General features: G+C 44.1%; 1 protein-coding gene across 1 annotated transcript in view; it reads left to right on the top strand.

Moving 5' to 3' along the window:
• The first annotated feature begins 952 nt into the window (after positions 1 to 952).
• Positions 953 to 18,479, top strand: part of pemt (phosphatidylethanolamine N-methyltransferase) — a 65,312-nt gene continuing 47,785 nt past the window's right edge. Inside the window, exons 1-2 of the mRNA XM_076987894.1 lie at positions 953 to 1,185; positions 2,610 to 2,717. Of these exons, the coding sequence (XP_076844009.1) occupies positions 1,108 to 1,185; positions 2,610 to 2,717 (186 nt within the window). The 5' untranslated portion in view covers positions 953 to 1,107. The remainder of the gene's footprint in view (positions 1,186 to 2,609; positions 2,718 to 18,479) is intronic.

Here is an 18,479-nt window from a genome sequence, read left to right on the forward strand (position 1 = left end):
CAAGTTGTTGAGCGGGGGTGGGGGGGGGGGGGGGTGGGGGGGGGGGTGTGGACGTAAGTTGTTGAGCGGGGGGGGGAGGGGGGGTGTAGTAGTACATACTACACACACTACGCGCTCTACACACACTACACACTCTACACATACTACACATGCTACACACGCTACACACTCTATACTCTACACCAGGTATCACCAAATGGCGGACCGCGGTCAACAACTTTCGTTCGCCACCGCGGACCCGGACCTAAGGTCTGAGCTATCTGCCAAAAATGGACCGCGGAAAGATTTTATTGATTACCCCTGCTCTACACTCTACACTCTACACACACTACACATACTACACATGCTACACACGCTAGGCTACACACTCTATATCAATCAATCAATCAATCTAATTTTATTTATATAGCGCTTTTTACAAAATGTTACCGGAGGGGTTTAAAATGGACACAGCGAGAAAAAAAAAACTGATTTAAAGTGTGCAGAAACAGTCTGAATCGTGGTTTGAACCAACCTAGTTTTTTTTTGCCGGGACCGAATATTAAAAAGAAGAAAAACCGGGACAGCCCGGGAAACCCGGGACAGGCACGTGAAAACCGGGACAGGTGGCAACACTAAGCCAAAGGCTAATTTACAACCCTTGTCCCTGGACAACCCTTGTGGAAAATGACATTGCAAATATCTGTAATATCTAGCCGTTAAATGGACATTTTATGTAAACTTCCACCATAAATGCTGTTTAATGTTTGAAAAAATTTGAAATCACGTTTAGAACATACGCAAAATATTTTAATTATTCGTTTTTTGTTTGGTGCTTTTATTTTCTCAGTTTGTTGAGAAGTGAACTGTATCTTGCACTGTGTCCAAGGTCGTTAGAGTTGGAGAAACGATTTTTATTGTCGCGAACTGTATTACCCATAATTCACTGCGACGTTGGCAGGTCAAAGTTTAACACTGTCATGGCCGCCGTAGGAACATTGACTTGTGTGTCTTACAAATAATTTTGTTTCTTAAATAACCAAACTCTTCGTACATAGGATGCTGTACATATTGGTTACATCGAAAACGAATGACTAAGTGTTCCACTTAAGCATTTGCTATTTTTGCATGAACGCCGTTACCGTGTTTGAGAGAAATCCCGTGTTGGATTGCTGCGGCGGGTTGAGTAACGTGGATTTCACCAAGGTATTCTAGCTAGCAGTTTCCAGTCTTTAAAAGAAGGAAACATGTTAGAAGACGGTGTCGGTCTATCATTTTTATCTAGTTAACATTTATGAATTCAATATAAAATGGAGCGAAAGGGCGGAGAACCTAGCTTACCAGCATTCTCGCCAAAATGACGTGTCATCACTTGGTGTTAGGTGCACAGAGGATTTGTCATGTAACTATATGTAAAGATAAACTTTACATGATAGATATTTACATGCTGTCAAGTTTCCTGTTAAAGGTAGGATGACTGGTAGCGTGGAGTTTGTTATGTGTGCCTAGAAACACATAAACACCCATTTATTGGCCAGGTACACTGACATGCACAAGGACTTTGTCTTGGTGAAATCGGTGCAGAGAAGAATGATGCAGTTTTTCAGAATATTGAAATCAGAGAAAAGGGTGTCGTCATTTGGGTTTCATTAATTTCATAATTTCAGTAGTCTTTGACTCCCCCCATGCAACAACTAGCTTGTCATAAATAACAATGACAGAGGAGCACCTATTTTACTAGGGCTTTTTTCTTGTCATGTTTGCTGGAGCCTCCAGCCTTTCTGGGAAATTGGTCAAATGATTACCCAGGGCCATGTTTTTTTTCCCTTGTTCACAGAGTACATGAAATATGCTGAGTCCTTGTGTTGCAGGATCCAGTCTTTGTCTTCACATATGTATCTCTGTGCTGTATGGGTGGTTCTTCTCACCTTGAAAATGGTGGATGCAATAAAAGGAGTTACAGTAAAATATAATAAACATAAACATAAGTCTGTCATAACATGCTTATCTGATGCAATAAATATTTCATACTGTTTATGCTCTATTTTCTACCTTGAACATGTCATCACACCTTAAATAGAGAGTTTCCACTCTCTTATTTTGACATATAATGATTTGATGTCCTGGCAGAAGTGCCCTGTGGAGAGGTCTGATGACCATGTTTGTGCAGGATTAGTGATGAAGGCCAACCAGATGTGTTTCATGCCTGAGGGTATAATCATAAGGTTACCCCAACAGGGACAGGTATCTGAAAGGCTGTTTGTTGTGATCTGATTATCTAGTTTTGCACTGCATCATAAGATCGTCATTTGTTGCATAACAGCCTCATTGCTTGAAAATGGTGGATAATGATGCATTAGAATAAAAGGTTTTGGAAGGTTGGAAGCCTCTTTACAGACATTTTTCACAATTACGTCATTTAAATGAAAATAAAAGCATTAACCATAAATAAGCTTTCAATCAGTAATAGACTGTCTCTTCATTACTGTAAGAAAAGAAAGGTCTGTTGCTACAAGTGAAATATAGAATTGTTGGTACAAGCAATAAGCCTGGCACTGTATACACGTACTGATTCCTGCAGGACATGGTGAGCTTAGCTATGCAAACAAACTGACCTTCGTTTTTCTTAGGCTGACATGTCTGTGCTGTTAGCGGTGATGAAGTACATCGACGTGATGGAGCCTAGGTTTTGTGTGGCTGTTGTCGCCATCATCTTCAACCCATTCTTCTGGAACGTGGTGAGCCCCACAACCACATTATGTATCATATGTAGACACTAACATAGAGCTGGAAGTCACTGTTACTACATGTTGGAGCTTTGAATGGAAAAGTATAATAATTTTGTTCACAGTTAAAATTTGAATGGGACATATGTTTAGAGAGCATTGTGAATAGTGAAATAACACCATTATTTGCTGTAGCTGAAAAACAGGACAGTAGTACTTGGTCATTTTACTGTACCAATTCATATTGCATAAGGAGACTGTGTAATATGATTAAATGACCATTGTATGTTTGTATTGCCTGCCTAGATGATCTGTACAGGTTAAATTTAAAACAAGCTCATCATAAACTTGTTATAAATAATTCTTGTCACATTTCAGTAACAATACAAGCCAGCTTCCCTCTAAGAATTTATGACTACCTCATGATACTATGTGAACACGTTGAAATGAGGACTGCCACGGCAGATTTGACATCAGCGTATATTACTTTCTCCCTCTTGCCTTTTCTTTTCCATTACGGTGCTTTCCCTTTGAATATCCAGCGAGGTAACAGGATTTGCAACCACACAGATTAAAAAAATACTCCAGAAGACACTAAAATGTGCTGATGGTCTGTTGAATATGTAGGTGGTCTGTTGTGTTCTTGACTAGGTCTGGGCATTTTTCACTGTACCTTCCAGAACTGACATGACAACTAGTTTTTAAGACCAAGTATTGTTTAGCCTCTTTCCCTGGACGCTGCTTCTGAATTAAAGCAAGCGCTCTACACACTCTATACATGCTATGCACTCTACACACTCTACACATACTACACACGCTACACACACTATACACACTACACACACTACGCACTCTACACACATTACACACACTACACATACTACACATGCTACCAGTGTTGGGAACGTTACTTTAAAAATACTCTATACTATACTCTATACTCTATATTATAGAGTTACGCTATAATAAAAGTAACTCATTACCAGGGAAAGTAACTGTTTGCATTAAAGTAAAAAAAAAAAGTTATATGCCAATGAATAAGGATTTTTTGAAAAGGCAGTTTTCACAGTCAGTTGAAATGAGTAGATCAGAAAGGTGTTTAACTTTTGATATTTATTGCACATCAACAGACCAGTGCAGGATAAAATCCTTTAAAATCCCAAATCTTTGTAAAATAAAAAAAAGCAGAAGTAAACAGTTACACTATATTTAAGTGCATTTACATCTATCAAATTAAATTACATTTTCTCAACCTAAGACAACTGGTTTGTTCACAACAGAAGTAAACTTAACAATAAAACCTCTATTCTTAAATAAATCAAATACCCAGTCTGGTAGACATTCAGGAACTTCAAGTATTTTCTTAAATAATGTTTATATCGCCTTGAAAATACTAACTTTTCTTTGGCTTCCTCCTGACTTGCCATTTCTGCCTCTTCTCTGTTTGTGTCGTGTGCCACTGGAGTGCTTCGGCACGCGTGTAACAACACTGGCTCTGATTGGCTACCATAACGCTGCTTTAGCCAATCGCTTACTGACTTGTTAAGTTAACTTGTTAAGTTAAACAGGTGTTACACCGAGAAATGTGACCTATCGAGATCTGTAACTCCTCACTAGCCTGGGCAGCGGTCCACTCGGATTACTGTTAGTATATCAATATATAGTAACGCACCGCTTTTAATGACCAGTAACGTCAACGGCCTTGTAACGACAGGAAAAGTAATTAATTATTTTATCCCGTTACTGACAAAATGACGCCGTTACCTAACGGCGTTATTCGCAACACTGCATGCTACACACTCTATACTCTACATACTACACACACTACGTGCTCTACACACACTACACACTCTACACATACTACACATGCTACACACGCTACACACTCTATATCAATCAATCAATCAAATTTTATTTATATAGCGCTTTTTACAACAGTTGTTGTCACAAAGCAGCTTTACAAGTGCCGAGTCCTAGCCCCCAGTGAGCAAGCCAAGGGCGACAGTGGCAAGGAAAAACTCCCTAGTTTTTTTGCATGAGGAAGAAACCTTGAGAGGAACCAAGACTCGGGGGGGGGGGGGGGGGGGGGGGGGGGGGGACCCATCCTCCTCTGGCCTCTATACTCTACACTCTACACACACTACGCGCTCTACACATACTACACATGCTACTCATTCTACACATTACACACTCTACATGTGCCCCACACCCTCTTCATGACTGCTGTTTATCTGCCTTTGTTCATCCGCTTCAGCATTGTTGAACTTGACAGCAAGCTAATTAATTTTTATATTCTTCTTTTGTATTCTTTATTTGTTTCTGTTTTCATCCAAAACATGGATATAACTTGTCTGCTTTTTAGGCAAACCTCTGTAAGTAAAATAGAAGTAAAATACCTCACAAAGACACAGCTATGGCTTTCATGAGGAAAAATAATTGATGTTGACATTTTGTCTGGCCAATTTAAGATCAACTTTGTGACTCTAAAATTGCTTGTGAGCAGTAGAACGGGGACAGAACTACAGACCAACATTTAGCATGAACACCTTTCCAACTGTTTGGCGTTACAGGTACAGCACTTCCCACATCCAGTTGAGGCTGGTGTGCTTCTGTTTTCTCAGGGGATAGATTATGTCCATGGGATGGGTTATGTCCAAGGGCTGATTTATATCCTAGGGACGATTTATGTCCAAAGGCTGGTTTATGTCCAAGGGACGGGTCATGTCCAAAGGCTGGTTTATATCCAAGGGACGGTTTATGTCCGGGAGCAGTTTATGTTGCGGTACCAATTTCAAGATTGCCTCCTTCTACACGTCATGTCAGAAGTTCAGGCTTGTGATTGGTCAATAGGTGTGTCAGTCGAATGTCCTTTTCCTAGGTAGGTGGTTCTTGGCCACATTAAGTGGTGAAAAGCAGTGTGAGATTAGTGAGATAGCAATGAAGCCCAGCTGATTGGCAAAATTACTTTTTAAAGTTTTTTAGGGAAATCTCAAATGTGCATTTAGTCGGTGTGAGACCTACTGCTTGAATACTTGCCTTTTTAGTGAATGTTATGGACAAAGGTGAAAATTATAAAATGCATTTCCTCTAACAGGCGTTAATACTGTATTCATCAACAATCAGACAATCACGGTCTGCACTGAATCCTGAATAACAACAGAACGAGATTGCTTGGTATTTGGAAATACTGATCTCAGATATTTAAAGGGCAATAAGTAACCATGCAATACCTCTGGACAAACAGGACGAGGATGCTGGTGTTGAGCAGGCCTGCACTGCCAAACACTGATAGGGCAGAGGAAGAGGACAATCACATGACAACATTATTACACACATTATTATTACATGAGAATATTACATGTGTTATTATTACATGAGGCTGTTACACGTGTTATTATTACATGATAATTATTACATGACAATATTATTACATGTATTATTATTACATGATTATATTATTGCATGCATTATTTTACATGCATACATAATGTAGTCTTTGAGTGCCACGCTTTTGATCTTCCTTGTCATGGTTGTGAAAGTAAGAAAGATGACTATAACTATTCTACCTACTCTTTGGTCTGATTTTGGACTCTATTTTGGCCTTTATATTATGTAAAGCTCTGGGGAATGATTTATGTGCAGCTTTTTTCATTGCAATCTTTGAAGTTAATATTTTTTCCTTTGGTGTTAGGTTTGTTGTTTCCTTTGTTTGGGGTTTAAGTGCCTGGTGATTCTGAGATGGGCTTCTAATGGAACGGTGCTGCAGATCAAACACATTTTGGAGAAAAACATGTGGCGCAGTAATGCACTTTTAGACTTAAAGTGTCCTTTAAAAAATAACGTCAGGCCTCAAATGATTGGAATGTTTTTCTTTAGCACAAACGATTAAACTCCTGTGCAATTACAGTGTTCCGATGGTGCACGGACACAAAGGCTTTAAACAATTAAGGTACTAATCAACAATAATTAAGCTTTTTAAAAATAATTGTAAAAATGCTTCAGTCTGTTAAATTAACCAACCTTAACTTAATAGCCTTAATGGGTTTCTTCGTTGGAATTAAAATGGGCCAAGCCTGGGTGCATCATAGAACTGCAGGAAGTCAGCTGTGCTTTTCCTTCACTGCAGGCCGCCTGTGAGAGTGAGACAGTGGACAGTGAAGTGGGTTGTGGCTCGGTGTCATCAGAAGGCCCATGGATGTTTTTTTTCTTCGTGGTCTGGGCTTTTAGGTGATCTGACATTATTATTAAGCCTCTGCTCTTCATCTTTCATCGAGTTGTATGGGCAAAGAGGATTCTAGTTATGTATCATGGTCACAGATCTTGTTCGTTGATTCGTTATTAACGGATGAGATCACAGCAGAGTTTGTTGTTGTGGCGCGGTGCGTGCATGCAAGCTTCTGTCTGATACATGGAGGAGTGTGTGTTGAGTGAGGGAGATCTCTGGAATCTGGATGCTTCTAGGCACTAGTTGGTATATCTCCAGTGTTGCTTGTCCTTTGGCACCATCCAGCCATAGGCTGCACTTCAAAGTGTGAAAATAGCCCTCATTCATTACACACACCCACTCACACACACATGCAGCACACCTTGTGGTAAAAAAGAAGCTCTTTTAGTTCACTATATTAATATTAGTTATTGTTATTATTTTATTAGTAGTAGTTTATTAAATCATATATAACATAAGTACAGTTGGGTCTCTATTGTTTTCTGTAAGTGTAACGTATTGAACAGGCAGAGAGGGATCCAAATGCGGAAGAACACCGCTTTTATTGAAATTAAACGTTGGTACAAGCACAGGCAGGTGTATCACGAGCACTAGTAACAACTGCGTTGTCTTGGCGTGGTCAGGACGGTCCAGGGTCATACCGGGGAAGCCGAAGTCAGGAGGTACAGAGGGACTAGGCAGGAGACGAGGTCGGGGACGTAAGCGAGGGTCGGAACACAGGAAAGCAGGCAGGTAATAGAAAGGCTTGGTATGCGGCATGAGTCGGCAATACTTCGCGACTAGGAAGTGGAATGTGGGCGTTTAAGTAGAGATACAGGGGGTGTGGTGATGAGTGTCAGGTGAGGCTGGTTAGGTGGAGATCAGGTGGCATTCCTTACAGTACCCCCCCTCAAAGGAGCGGCACCCGACGCTCTACGACGAGCCGGGGGTCTACCGCGGCGTCTGGGAGCGGGAAAGTTGGGGTGCGTTGCGTGGAAATCCGCGATCATGGCAGGGCAGAGGACATCCCTCGCCGGAATCCAAGCCCGCTCCTCGGGACCATATCCTTCCCAGTCCACGAGGTACTGGAGTCCGTTCCTTCGGCGCCGAGACTCCAGAAGCTCCCGGACGATGTATGCCGGTCGACCGTCGATTTCCAGGGGGTCCGGAGGGCTAGTGGACACAGGGGGAGTGGTGAACGGACTATAGTGAACTGGCTTAAGGAGAGAGACATGGAAGACAGGATTGACACGATAATGAGCAGGCATAAGGAGCTTATACGAGACAGCGTTGACTCTGCTGAGTATCTTGAATGGCCCGATGTACCGTGGACTAAGCTTTTTACTACGCTGTTTCAAATGCAGGTTTTGTGTCGATAGCCATACCCTCTGTCCCGGATGATAGATTAGGGCTGGAAGACGACGGCGATCCGCGTTGAGCCGGCGTGTGTGCAGGGCGCGGCGTAAATGGACGTGTGCCATCTCCCAGGTGCGGGCACTGCGCTTGAGCCACTCATCCAGGGCCGGGACGTCAGCGGGTGTCTTGTCCCACGGGAAGAATGCAGGTTGATAACCATAGACACATTGGAAGGGTGTGAGTTTGGTTGCGGAGTGTATGATCGAGTTGCGGGCATATTCTGCCCACGGGAGGTATTTGTGCCAGTCATGTTGGGAGGTACAATACTGACGGAGAAACCTCCCTAATTCTTGGTTGTATCGTTCTACCTCTCCGTTAGATTGGGGGTGGTAACCCGAAGTCAGACTAACAGTTATGCCTAGAAGCTTGCAGAACTGCCTCCAGACCAGAGATGTGAATTGTGCTCCTCGGTCTGAGACGATATCTTCAGGTAAGCCGTATATGCGGAAGACATAATTAAACAGATCCAGCGCGGATTCCATAGCTGTAGGTAGTTTGGGGCGAGGAATCAAGCGGCACATTTTAGAGAATCGGTCTACGATAACCATGACAACTGTGTTACCTCCAGAAGTGGGTAGATCTGTGACAAAATCCACAGCGAGGTGAGTCCAGGGCCGGAGAGGAACAGGTAGAGGAAGGAGTTTTCCTGCTGGGAGAGTACGGGGAGTGCGGGATTGGGCGCAGACCGAGCACGCTAACACGTAATCCCTGATGTCATCTTCCCAGGACGGCCACCAATAACGTTGTGAGATGAGGTGTCGTGTATGTGTAATACCTGGGTGACCCGTGCCTGCCGTGTCGTGAGCGAGTTGGAGGACACGCCCCCTAAGGGGTACGGGGACGTACTGTTTACCCTCGGGGCATTCCACGGGACCTGGATCGGTACGCAGGGCTTCATCCAACTCCTCCTGAATCTCCCACCTGATGACAGCAAGGAAACAGGAATCCTGCAGAATATACTCGGGTTCCTTAACAACAGTGTCCTTTTCATACAGTCGGGAAAGGGCATCCGCTTTGACGTTCTTAGATCCGGGTCGGTAAGTTACAGTGAAGCGAAACCGAGAGAAGAATAACGCCCATCTGGCTTGCCGCGGGTTCAGTCGCTTGGCAGATTTCAGATATTCTAAATTCTTGTGGTCTGTATAGACTAAGAAGGGGTGTGTCGCCCCCTCCAACCAATGACGCCACTGTTCGAGGGCGAGTTTGATGGCTAGGAGCTCTCGGTCACCGACGTCGTAATTCATCTCGGCGGCTGACAGTTTCTTTGAGTAATAGGCACAGGGATATAACTTCGGCGGGTTTCCCTGACGCTGCGAGAGAACAGCGCCCACTCCCACCTCCGAGGCGTCGACCTCCACGATGAACTGGAGCAGGGGGTCAGGGAGATGCAGTACAGGAGCCGACGTGAAAGCCCGTTTAAGGAGCGAAAACGCTCGGTCTTCCTCGGCAGTCCAGATAAACTCCCGTGACTTTCCCCCTTTAAGGAGATTGGTAAGAGGAGCTGCCAACTCACCAAAGCCGCGGATGAAACGGCGACAGAAGTTGGCGAAACCCAGGAATCGCAGCAGTTCTTTAGTAGAAGGGGGGGTTGGCCAGTCTGTGACTGCCTTGACTTTATCTGTATCCATGGAGACCTGACCAGGAGAGAGCGTACATCCGAGGAAAGTCACTGTGGAACGATGAAACTCACATTTCTCAGCCTTTACATACAGGTGGTGTTCCCGCAGGCGCTGCAACACCGCTGAGACGTGTCGGACATGTTCAGAGACAGACGGGGAATAAATCAGGATGTCGTCAATATAGACAAACACGAAATCATCAATCATATCACGGAAGATGTCATCCATAAATGCCTGGAACACGGAGGGACTATTTGTCAGTCCATATGGCATTACGAGGTACTCATAGTGCCCCCTGGCGGTGATAAAGGCGGTTTTCCACTCATCGCCCTCTCGGATTCGAATCAAGTTGTACGCACTCCGTAGATCCAACTTCGTAAAGAGGTTCGCCCCCATCAGACGTTCTTGTGAGGCGGTGATAAAGGGAAGAGGGTAAGCGTACTTCCATGTGACTGCGTTGAGGGCACGGTAATCAATACAAGGACGTAATCCTCCTCCTTTCTTTTCGATGAAGAAGAAGCCAGCTGCGACAGGAGAAGTTGATGGTCGGATAAATCCCTTCTGTAGGGCTTCGGTGACGTAGGACTCCATCGCCTGATCCTCGGGACGTGAGAGAGGGTAAGGTTTCGTCCTACGAGGTAAGGGGGCTCCTGGGAGGAGGTCGATTGCGCAATCACATGGCCGATGGGGAGGCAGACGACAGGCACTGTCCTTGTCGAACACGTCAGCGAATCCACGATACTGCATGGGGATGACCTCAGACAGGGGTGTATCAGGACTTTCTACTGAGGAGGACCGGAGTGGTAAGTGAATACAATCCTCGAGACAACGGGTTTTCCACCGTACTAGCTCTCGTCTCTTCCAGGAGATTTCCGGGTCGTGAGCCGATAGCCAGGGAAAGCCTAGTATGAGAGGATCCCGGGGCGTGGATATTAAGAAAAACTCCCGCATCTCTCTGTGGAACAGGCCCACTCGTAGCTCTACGGGGCAGGTACGAAGCGAAATTACACCCTCACCCAAAGGCTGTCCGTTTAGCGAGTTGATTTTCAGGGGGGGATCCATAGGTACGGTGGGAAGGTGGAGGTGATAGGCTAGGTCCCGGTCTATGAAATCGCCAGCCGCTCCTGAATCCACTAAAGCCGACAGGTTCGTGTCTATGCCCCCCCAAGATACTAGTACTGGTAGGTTAACTTGGTTTTTCCTCTGGGTAACCAGTAAGGGTTGGTAAGTGAGTGGGGACCTGCCTAGCTGCATGGACTCATCAGATTCATGGGGGTTCTGTTCACATACGTGGGGAGATGGTGCACAGGACATGGGAATGGGAGTGTCCTCTATTTCAGAGCGGTAGGGCCCCAACAATTTGTCTACTCGTATCGCTGCCTGAACAAACTCAGCTAAAGAGAATGCTTCTCCCCGACAGGCTAGTTCGACCTGCACGTCGGTCCTCAGACCCCGACGAAACACGGTCCTCAAGGCTGAGTCACTCCAACCGCTCCCTGCTGCCAGTGTGCGGAACTCCCTAGCATAATCTGCTGTGCTCCGTTGTCCTTGTTGGATGTCGTAGAGTCGGTCTCCGATGTCGCGACCGTCAGCAGGGTGATCGAAGACTGCTCGGAGCAGCGCTGTGAACTGGTTCTCTGACTGGAGGGCTGGGTCTTTGGTGTCCCACAAAGCGGTGCCCCAAGCACCTGCTGTACCAGTGAGGAACGAGAGAATGAAGTGGACCCTTGGCAACTCTGCTTGGAATCGAGCGTGGTGGTACGTGAAGTATATTGAACACTGCATGAGGAAGTTACGGCATCGGTCGGGAGATCCGTCGTAACGTTCGGGTACGGCTACGGGGACGCTCACGGTTGTGGAGGTTGTCGTTGTGACGAGACGAACGGCTTCCTGGAGTGCTGCCACTTGGAGCCCTTGATCTCGAACTATCCCCACGAGTTGTTGGACCGTCTCGGTGAGTGTCTTTAGTGTATCTTCTGCTGGATCCATGGTTAGGCGAAGTATTTCTGTAACGTATTGAACAGGCAGAGAGGGATCCAAATGCGGAAGAACACCGCTTTTATTGAAATGAAACGTTGGTACAAGCACAGGCAGGTGTATCACGAGCACTAGTAACAACTGCGTTGTCTTGGCGTGATCAGGACGGTCCAGGGTCATACCGGGGAAGCCGAAGTCAGGAGGTACAGAGGGACTAGGCAGGAGACGAGGTCGGGGACGTAAGCGAGGGTCGGAACACAGGAAAGCAGGCAGGTAATAGAAAGGCTTGGTATGCGGCATGAGTCGGCAATACTTCGCGACTAGGAAGTGGAATGTGGGCGTTTAAGTAGAGATACAGGGGGTGTGGTGATGAGTGTCAGGTGAGGCTGGTTAGGTGGAGATCAGGTGGCATTCCTTACAGTAAGTGGTTGTATGTCTTAAAATACCTTAAAAAAACGTTAACCTTAATAAAAACAGCACTCAAGTCCAGTGATGTGCACTTGTAATTTTTGCAGTCCTTGCTTCAATGCAGAAGTGAGCCCTGACACAGCCTGACTCAGTACATATCCCCCCCACAGCCTGACTCAGTACATGCCCCCCCAGCACAGCAACCACCATAGAGGCCCAGTGAAAATTGCCTGGGCAGGTGTGAACTGACTCCTGGCCCACGTGGGTGAGCAGATATGAAAGCGTGGGAGGGAAAGTGATGACTGGGGGCCGTAGAAACACTATGAATGCTTAATGGCAGCAGACACACGTTCTCAGGTTACTCTAAGTTACCCAAGTTACTCTAACAAATCCTCTCTGTGTAAAGGGTTTCAATGTTAAAGAACTTTACAAATACCATTACATATTATTGAATAAAGATTAAACAAACTTTGTGAATTGTTTGCATTCACCTGGATCTCTGGAATAATGGCAATATATTAAAGTTAATCAAATTAAACCTGAAGGTAAGGTTTTTTTAAGGTTCTTTTTAAAGCACGTACAGTGACATCAGCAGGCTACTTGTTGGAAATGACTGAACATGGCAATGATATAATCCCATCTAGTAGCATGTTGGACTTCCTTTGACCTTCAGAAATGCACATGTTCATCATGGAGTAGATTCCACTAGGTTTTGAAATTGTTCTGCGTGAATCTTGGCTCATGTGGCCAGGAGAGCTTCTCGCAGTTGGTGCTGATTAGATTCTGACAGGCTCAGAACAGCCCCTTCTACCTCATCCGAGAGATGTTCTGTAGAATTTAGATCTGTGGACTGTGAAGGCCACAGAAACCTCCAGACGTCCATCCTCAGGTATCTTAGGACCCAGGGTGTGCTAAGAATATATCTCCACACCAGTACTCCACCTCTACTGTTGACACCTGACAGGAAGTGCTCGTAAGTTCATACTGTTTGCACCAAATTCTGAAACTGCTCAGTGAACCAGTTTTTGTGTTCTTTTGCACACTGGAGTTTCTGTTCTCCATAGACGGCAACGGCGGATACTTCAGGAACCTGCTTTAGTAATGGCAGCACTTTAGAAATGAATACATCTTAAGAGGCTGTAAAAGGAAGTGTATGCCTTTATTGTAATGGTTTAAGAGGCTGGTGGAAGAGACAGTCAGGAATTCACTGTTCAGTAAGGCGGGGAGAGGCCGTGCAGTTCCAGCGAGGTCCCCCGAGGGCCCTCACGCCAGGGTCGCCTTCCATGTTCCCGCTTCATAATGAGGGAACATGTTGTTTCCCAGTCCTGCTTAGCGGCCTTGTTTTCCTCTCCAGCGTAGACAGATAGGAAGTCAAGATGTCCTTGTCCGTTACCACCTGAGCTTTTCATTCTACAAACTGTTCAGCCTTATGATCAGGCTTCGTTAGAACATAATGCGTTGTACTCTCCCTAATGTAGCGGGGGCGTGTCACGTTATGCGCGCATGGGATGCAGAAACGCTCCTGTGCCAGAAATAGCTTTGATGCAAATGAAGTCGTTTGTCTTTAGACGGCTTTATTAACCATTACTGGATGACTGCAGCCCATTGGTGAAGAACTCGTGTGAGGATTACACATCAGAAATCCTAATATCCCTCTGGTGTGTTTATACTCACAAGATCTAATTCTGCAATTTTGCTCATGTAGGTACTATTCAGACCAACAGCCATGTTTTATAGTTGATGACGAGTTTCATGCCAGCGTTATGAATCGCTACTTTAGCTGGAGGAAACAAAATGGTAGTGATCTTAGGGGCTAAGATTCCTGCTTGGACGTTTTTCTGCATGCTGTCAACACAAAGGGACGCACTGCTGAGATGATGATGGATGAATTTGTAAGCACATTTATAAGCAGTCAGAAGAACCCGAAACTGATTGGTAACCTCACAGTCAGGCCACGTCCTTGGCACTGTAAGTGCTTGCGGCCTTGTTTTAACTTGCTCCATCACTAACAATGGGCAAGTTAATAATAGTTAAATATAAGAATAGTTAAACATTGTATACTGAAGGAAGACTGAAGCATCCATAATTGAAAAAAATATTTTGAAAAATGGATTATTCCATTTCTTTCTGTCCTGCAGGCCTGCATAGGCCTTCAAACAAAGCAGGCCTGTCCCCTGTCTCCTGTCCTCTGTCCCTCATCTCCTGTCTCCTGCTGGAGTCTGACTGCTACAGAGTACACATTACTCAACCCCCTCTTTTTGGCATCTGTTGACATGGCAACTCTGTAGGCAGGGTTCTGCTTTGTTGGGGTGCGTTTACTTAATTAAGACAGGAAACAGCTCAGCTACTTGAGCCTCTGTGAATTTGCTGGTTCTACTAACCCGGAGCTTTTAGCAATGCTAAGGTAGCCATTCAGTAGCTAATGGGATAGGACATATGCAAATAGGGTATGCAAAGGGTGGTCATTAAATGGGATTACTAATGGCTATAAATAGCTTTATTGACTGAATGTCATGGAGCAACTCTACTGTTCAGTGCTGTTGTATATTAAGCTTTTTAAATAGGATTAGCCACATGTTGGCAATTATTCTGTATTTGTGTGTTCTTTTTGACAAATAGTTTCATTTAAATGTTCTTCATCATACATACGGTTTACCTGAGTAGGATCAGCCAGGTGTGGATATGGACACAGAGGTGTAACCAAGAAGATTTTTGACAGATTTTTCTATTGTTTGTTAAACTAACATCCGTCGTCCGTTATTGATTATCTCACTCTGTTTCCCAGATCACCTCCCTCTAGACAGGTAATCTCACTCTGTTTCTCAGATCACATCACTCTAGACAGGTAATCTCACTCTGTTTCTCAGGTCACCTCACTCTAGACAGGTAATCTCACTCTGTTTCTCGGATCACCTCACTCTAGACAGGTAATCTCACTCTGTTTCTCGGATCACCTCACTCTAGACAGGTAATCTCACTCTGTTTCTCAGATCACCTCACTCTAGACAGGTAATCTCACTCTGTTTCTCGGATCACCTCACTCTAGACAGGTAATCTCACTCTGTTTCTCGGATCACCTCACTCTAGACAGGTAATCTCACTCTGTTTCTCGGATCACCTCACTCTAGACAGGTAATCTCACTCTGTTTCTCAGATCACCTCACTCTAGACAGGTAATCTCACTCTGTTTCTCGGATCACCTCACTCTAGACAGGTAATCTCATTCTGTTTCTCAGATCACCTCACTCTAGACAGGTAATCTCACTCTGTTTCTCAGATCACCTCACTCTAGACAGGTAATCTCACTCTGTTTCTCGGATCACCTCACTCTAGACAGGTAATCTCACTCTGTTTCTCAGATCACCTCACTCTAGACAGGTAATCTCACTCTGTTTCTCGGATCACCTCACTCTAGACAGGTAATCTCACTCTGTTTCTCGGATCACCTCACTCTAGACAGGTAATCTAAGCCATCAAGAAAAAACTTCTCTAAGTATACTGAGCTTCTTCTTGTGACGTTACAGCTCTGGTCCCCTCCCTTCAGGTGCGTCTATGTGTAGTCTGTGTCTGTTCATGTCTTTATATGTACTTCCTGTTAGTGTGGTTGTTTTAACCTATCATCATCATTATCATGTGTCACACTTGGGGCTAGTTGTGGGTCAAGTATTTAATGTGCGTCTTGGTTGTATACCTTACCTGTTTTTGTTGAGTCCACTTAGTGTTGAGTCTCTCTCCGTTTGTGTGTTTTGTTGTGTAATTGTTAACTGTGCAGCATTGTAGCTAATAAAACTACTCTGAATATATGCTCGCCTTGGCATCCTGCATACCCCGCTCAAATCACACTTCTATGTTGGGTGAAAAGCACCTGGAAAATATGTGCTGATTCCCGATCAAGGGCCTTGTCAGTTGATACAGATTCAGTACATGTGAAACCAAAATGACAAAGCAAATGTACTGAAAAATACATTCATGCAAGAGAAAAAGCCAAAATATCTCAGATCAGGTGAATATTGTAAAAGCTGTATGCTTCATTGTAGTGCTAATCCTATCCTTAGCTTGATTTTGTCTGCCTAGAAACTCTATCTAACCTATCTAACCTTTTAAGATAACTTCTGCATCATAATGCGTCACACATATATGGCCTGACTACAGTTGTTTAGCTAACTGCCAATGAGTAATCAGTTATCGGGGTCTACTTATCTGTCTTCTCATTGTTAAGGTCCTACAAGGGAAAATCATGACCAGATTAAATTCTCTCCCTTACACGGCCTGTTCCCTTGGCCTGTATCAGTCGAAGGACATTGTAGTGTATGTCATATCTACGTCTGCCATAAGTCAAAAATGCCTCATCTTTTTCTTAAAGATCCAAGCACTCTTTTTGCTTATCTGGCTAGCATGCACACATGATTTCTGAACAAAGACTTCAAATAGACACCAGCATTTCAGAGGTTATGATTACAGAGCAGTCTTGAAGTGTAGCGTCAGTCCTTTGTGCATCTGATCATTCGCTTTTATTAGAAAGACACACCCACTGGCATATTAGATACAACCATAGGTGTGGTTTTGGGGTGGGCGACATCTCCCCTCATTTTCTTGTCCACAGGACCAACGCTGACCAGATATTACTTGGGTGACATACATACATTTGCAGGGTTCCCAACTTTTCAAGATCACTTGGAGTGAGATTTGTACCTGGAGGGGGTGGCGAGTGTAAATTGTTGACGGGGAGGGGGGTGTAAATTGGACACAAATTAAGTATTATATCGCGATCGATCAATCGCCAGTGGTTGGCGCCAGAGCGAACTAGTAACTCATTGAATCATAGATATGGATCAGAGGTAAATAAACTAGATTTTTTTTTCGGCATGAGAAATCGGATGTGTGGCGTGAGAGCGTGTGAAGACGGTCAAATGCGTGTGTCTCACGCTCAATGCGTGAGAGTTGGCAACCCTGCATTTGCCTTAAACTGTTCACCAGTGCAATGTTGCTAGTATAGTGTAGACATTTTTGACAGTTGTGAGAAATTACAGAGTCTGACCTGGGGCACTTGTACAAACAGATGTTTTGAAAGTCCCTCTGAGGGAAGAGGCCAGATGTGTGCTCATGGAGTAGCCGGGGTGGGCCACACCTTCTCTTCAACAGGTCGTTGTGACCTGCTCCCCCAAAAATGTATTTCCCATCTCAGACAAGCTGAATGTAGCGCTGGTTATGTAATGGCTTACTCTTAGGACACTGTAAGGTTCACATCACATGCTGTGTGTCTGAAGTCTGAAGTGTTCACATCTCTTACAATAAGCACATAAAAATAGATGGAGAGACAGAGGGAGAAGAAAGGAAGAGAAAATTACATTATAAGAACGTTGTTAAAATAATGTTTGTGGTGTATTTAAAGTCTTATAGTTTTTATGTGATTTAAATAATGCAACATAGAGCTTTCTTATGCTTTTCACAGATGAAAGTAGTTCAGCTCTGCATGTGCTCGGCTAGTGGCTGGTATGTTTGGCTACCTTATCTTCATTCCTGATGTGTGATCTTGACCTCCTTTTAGCATTAGCATGCACTAGCATTCATCTAGAGTTCAGCCTTTTGTAATCGGTAAGATCTTTGTGTGTGTGTCTTTAAAAACATAGCGTATAGAGTTGCTATTGACATTGCATGCTTCTGTAAGCAATCACTAAACTACAGTATGATAAATACCTCTTTGCTTCCTGTGTGATTCATTTGCACTCGTTGCACTCTGAAGGTGTGTGTTAACATAGCTGTGATGAGACAACACGTGTTGACATAGCTGTGAAGTCGATCTCACACACATTTTTCATATACGAATAAACTGATGCTGATGATACAGTTTTCTAATCATCACTTTCAACCTGTCCAATTTAACAGCACTGGAACCACGAATACAAAAGAGTAAGAGATCCCAGGTTTTCATTATGAAGTGGCTTTGTGGCTGACAGAAGATGGACATATATATATATATATATATATATATATATATATATATATATATATATATATATATATATATATATATATATATATATATATATATATATATGTGTATGTCACACTGACATTGATGCATTAGACAGATGGATGGTAATAATGCTGTGTTTACCTGGTCCTGATACAGCCTTTTTTATCTGCACC

The sequence above is a fragment of the Brachyhypopomus gauderio genome, unplaced genomic scaffold, assembly GCF_052324685.1.
Source record: "Brachyhypopomus gauderio isolate BG-103 unplaced genomic scaffold, BGAUD_0.2 sc57, whole genome shotgun sequence".
In the NCBI taxonomy this organism is placed as follows: domain Eukaryota; kingdom Metazoa; phylum Chordata; class Actinopteri; order Gymnotiformes; family Hypopomidae; genus Brachyhypopomus; species Brachyhypopomus gauderio.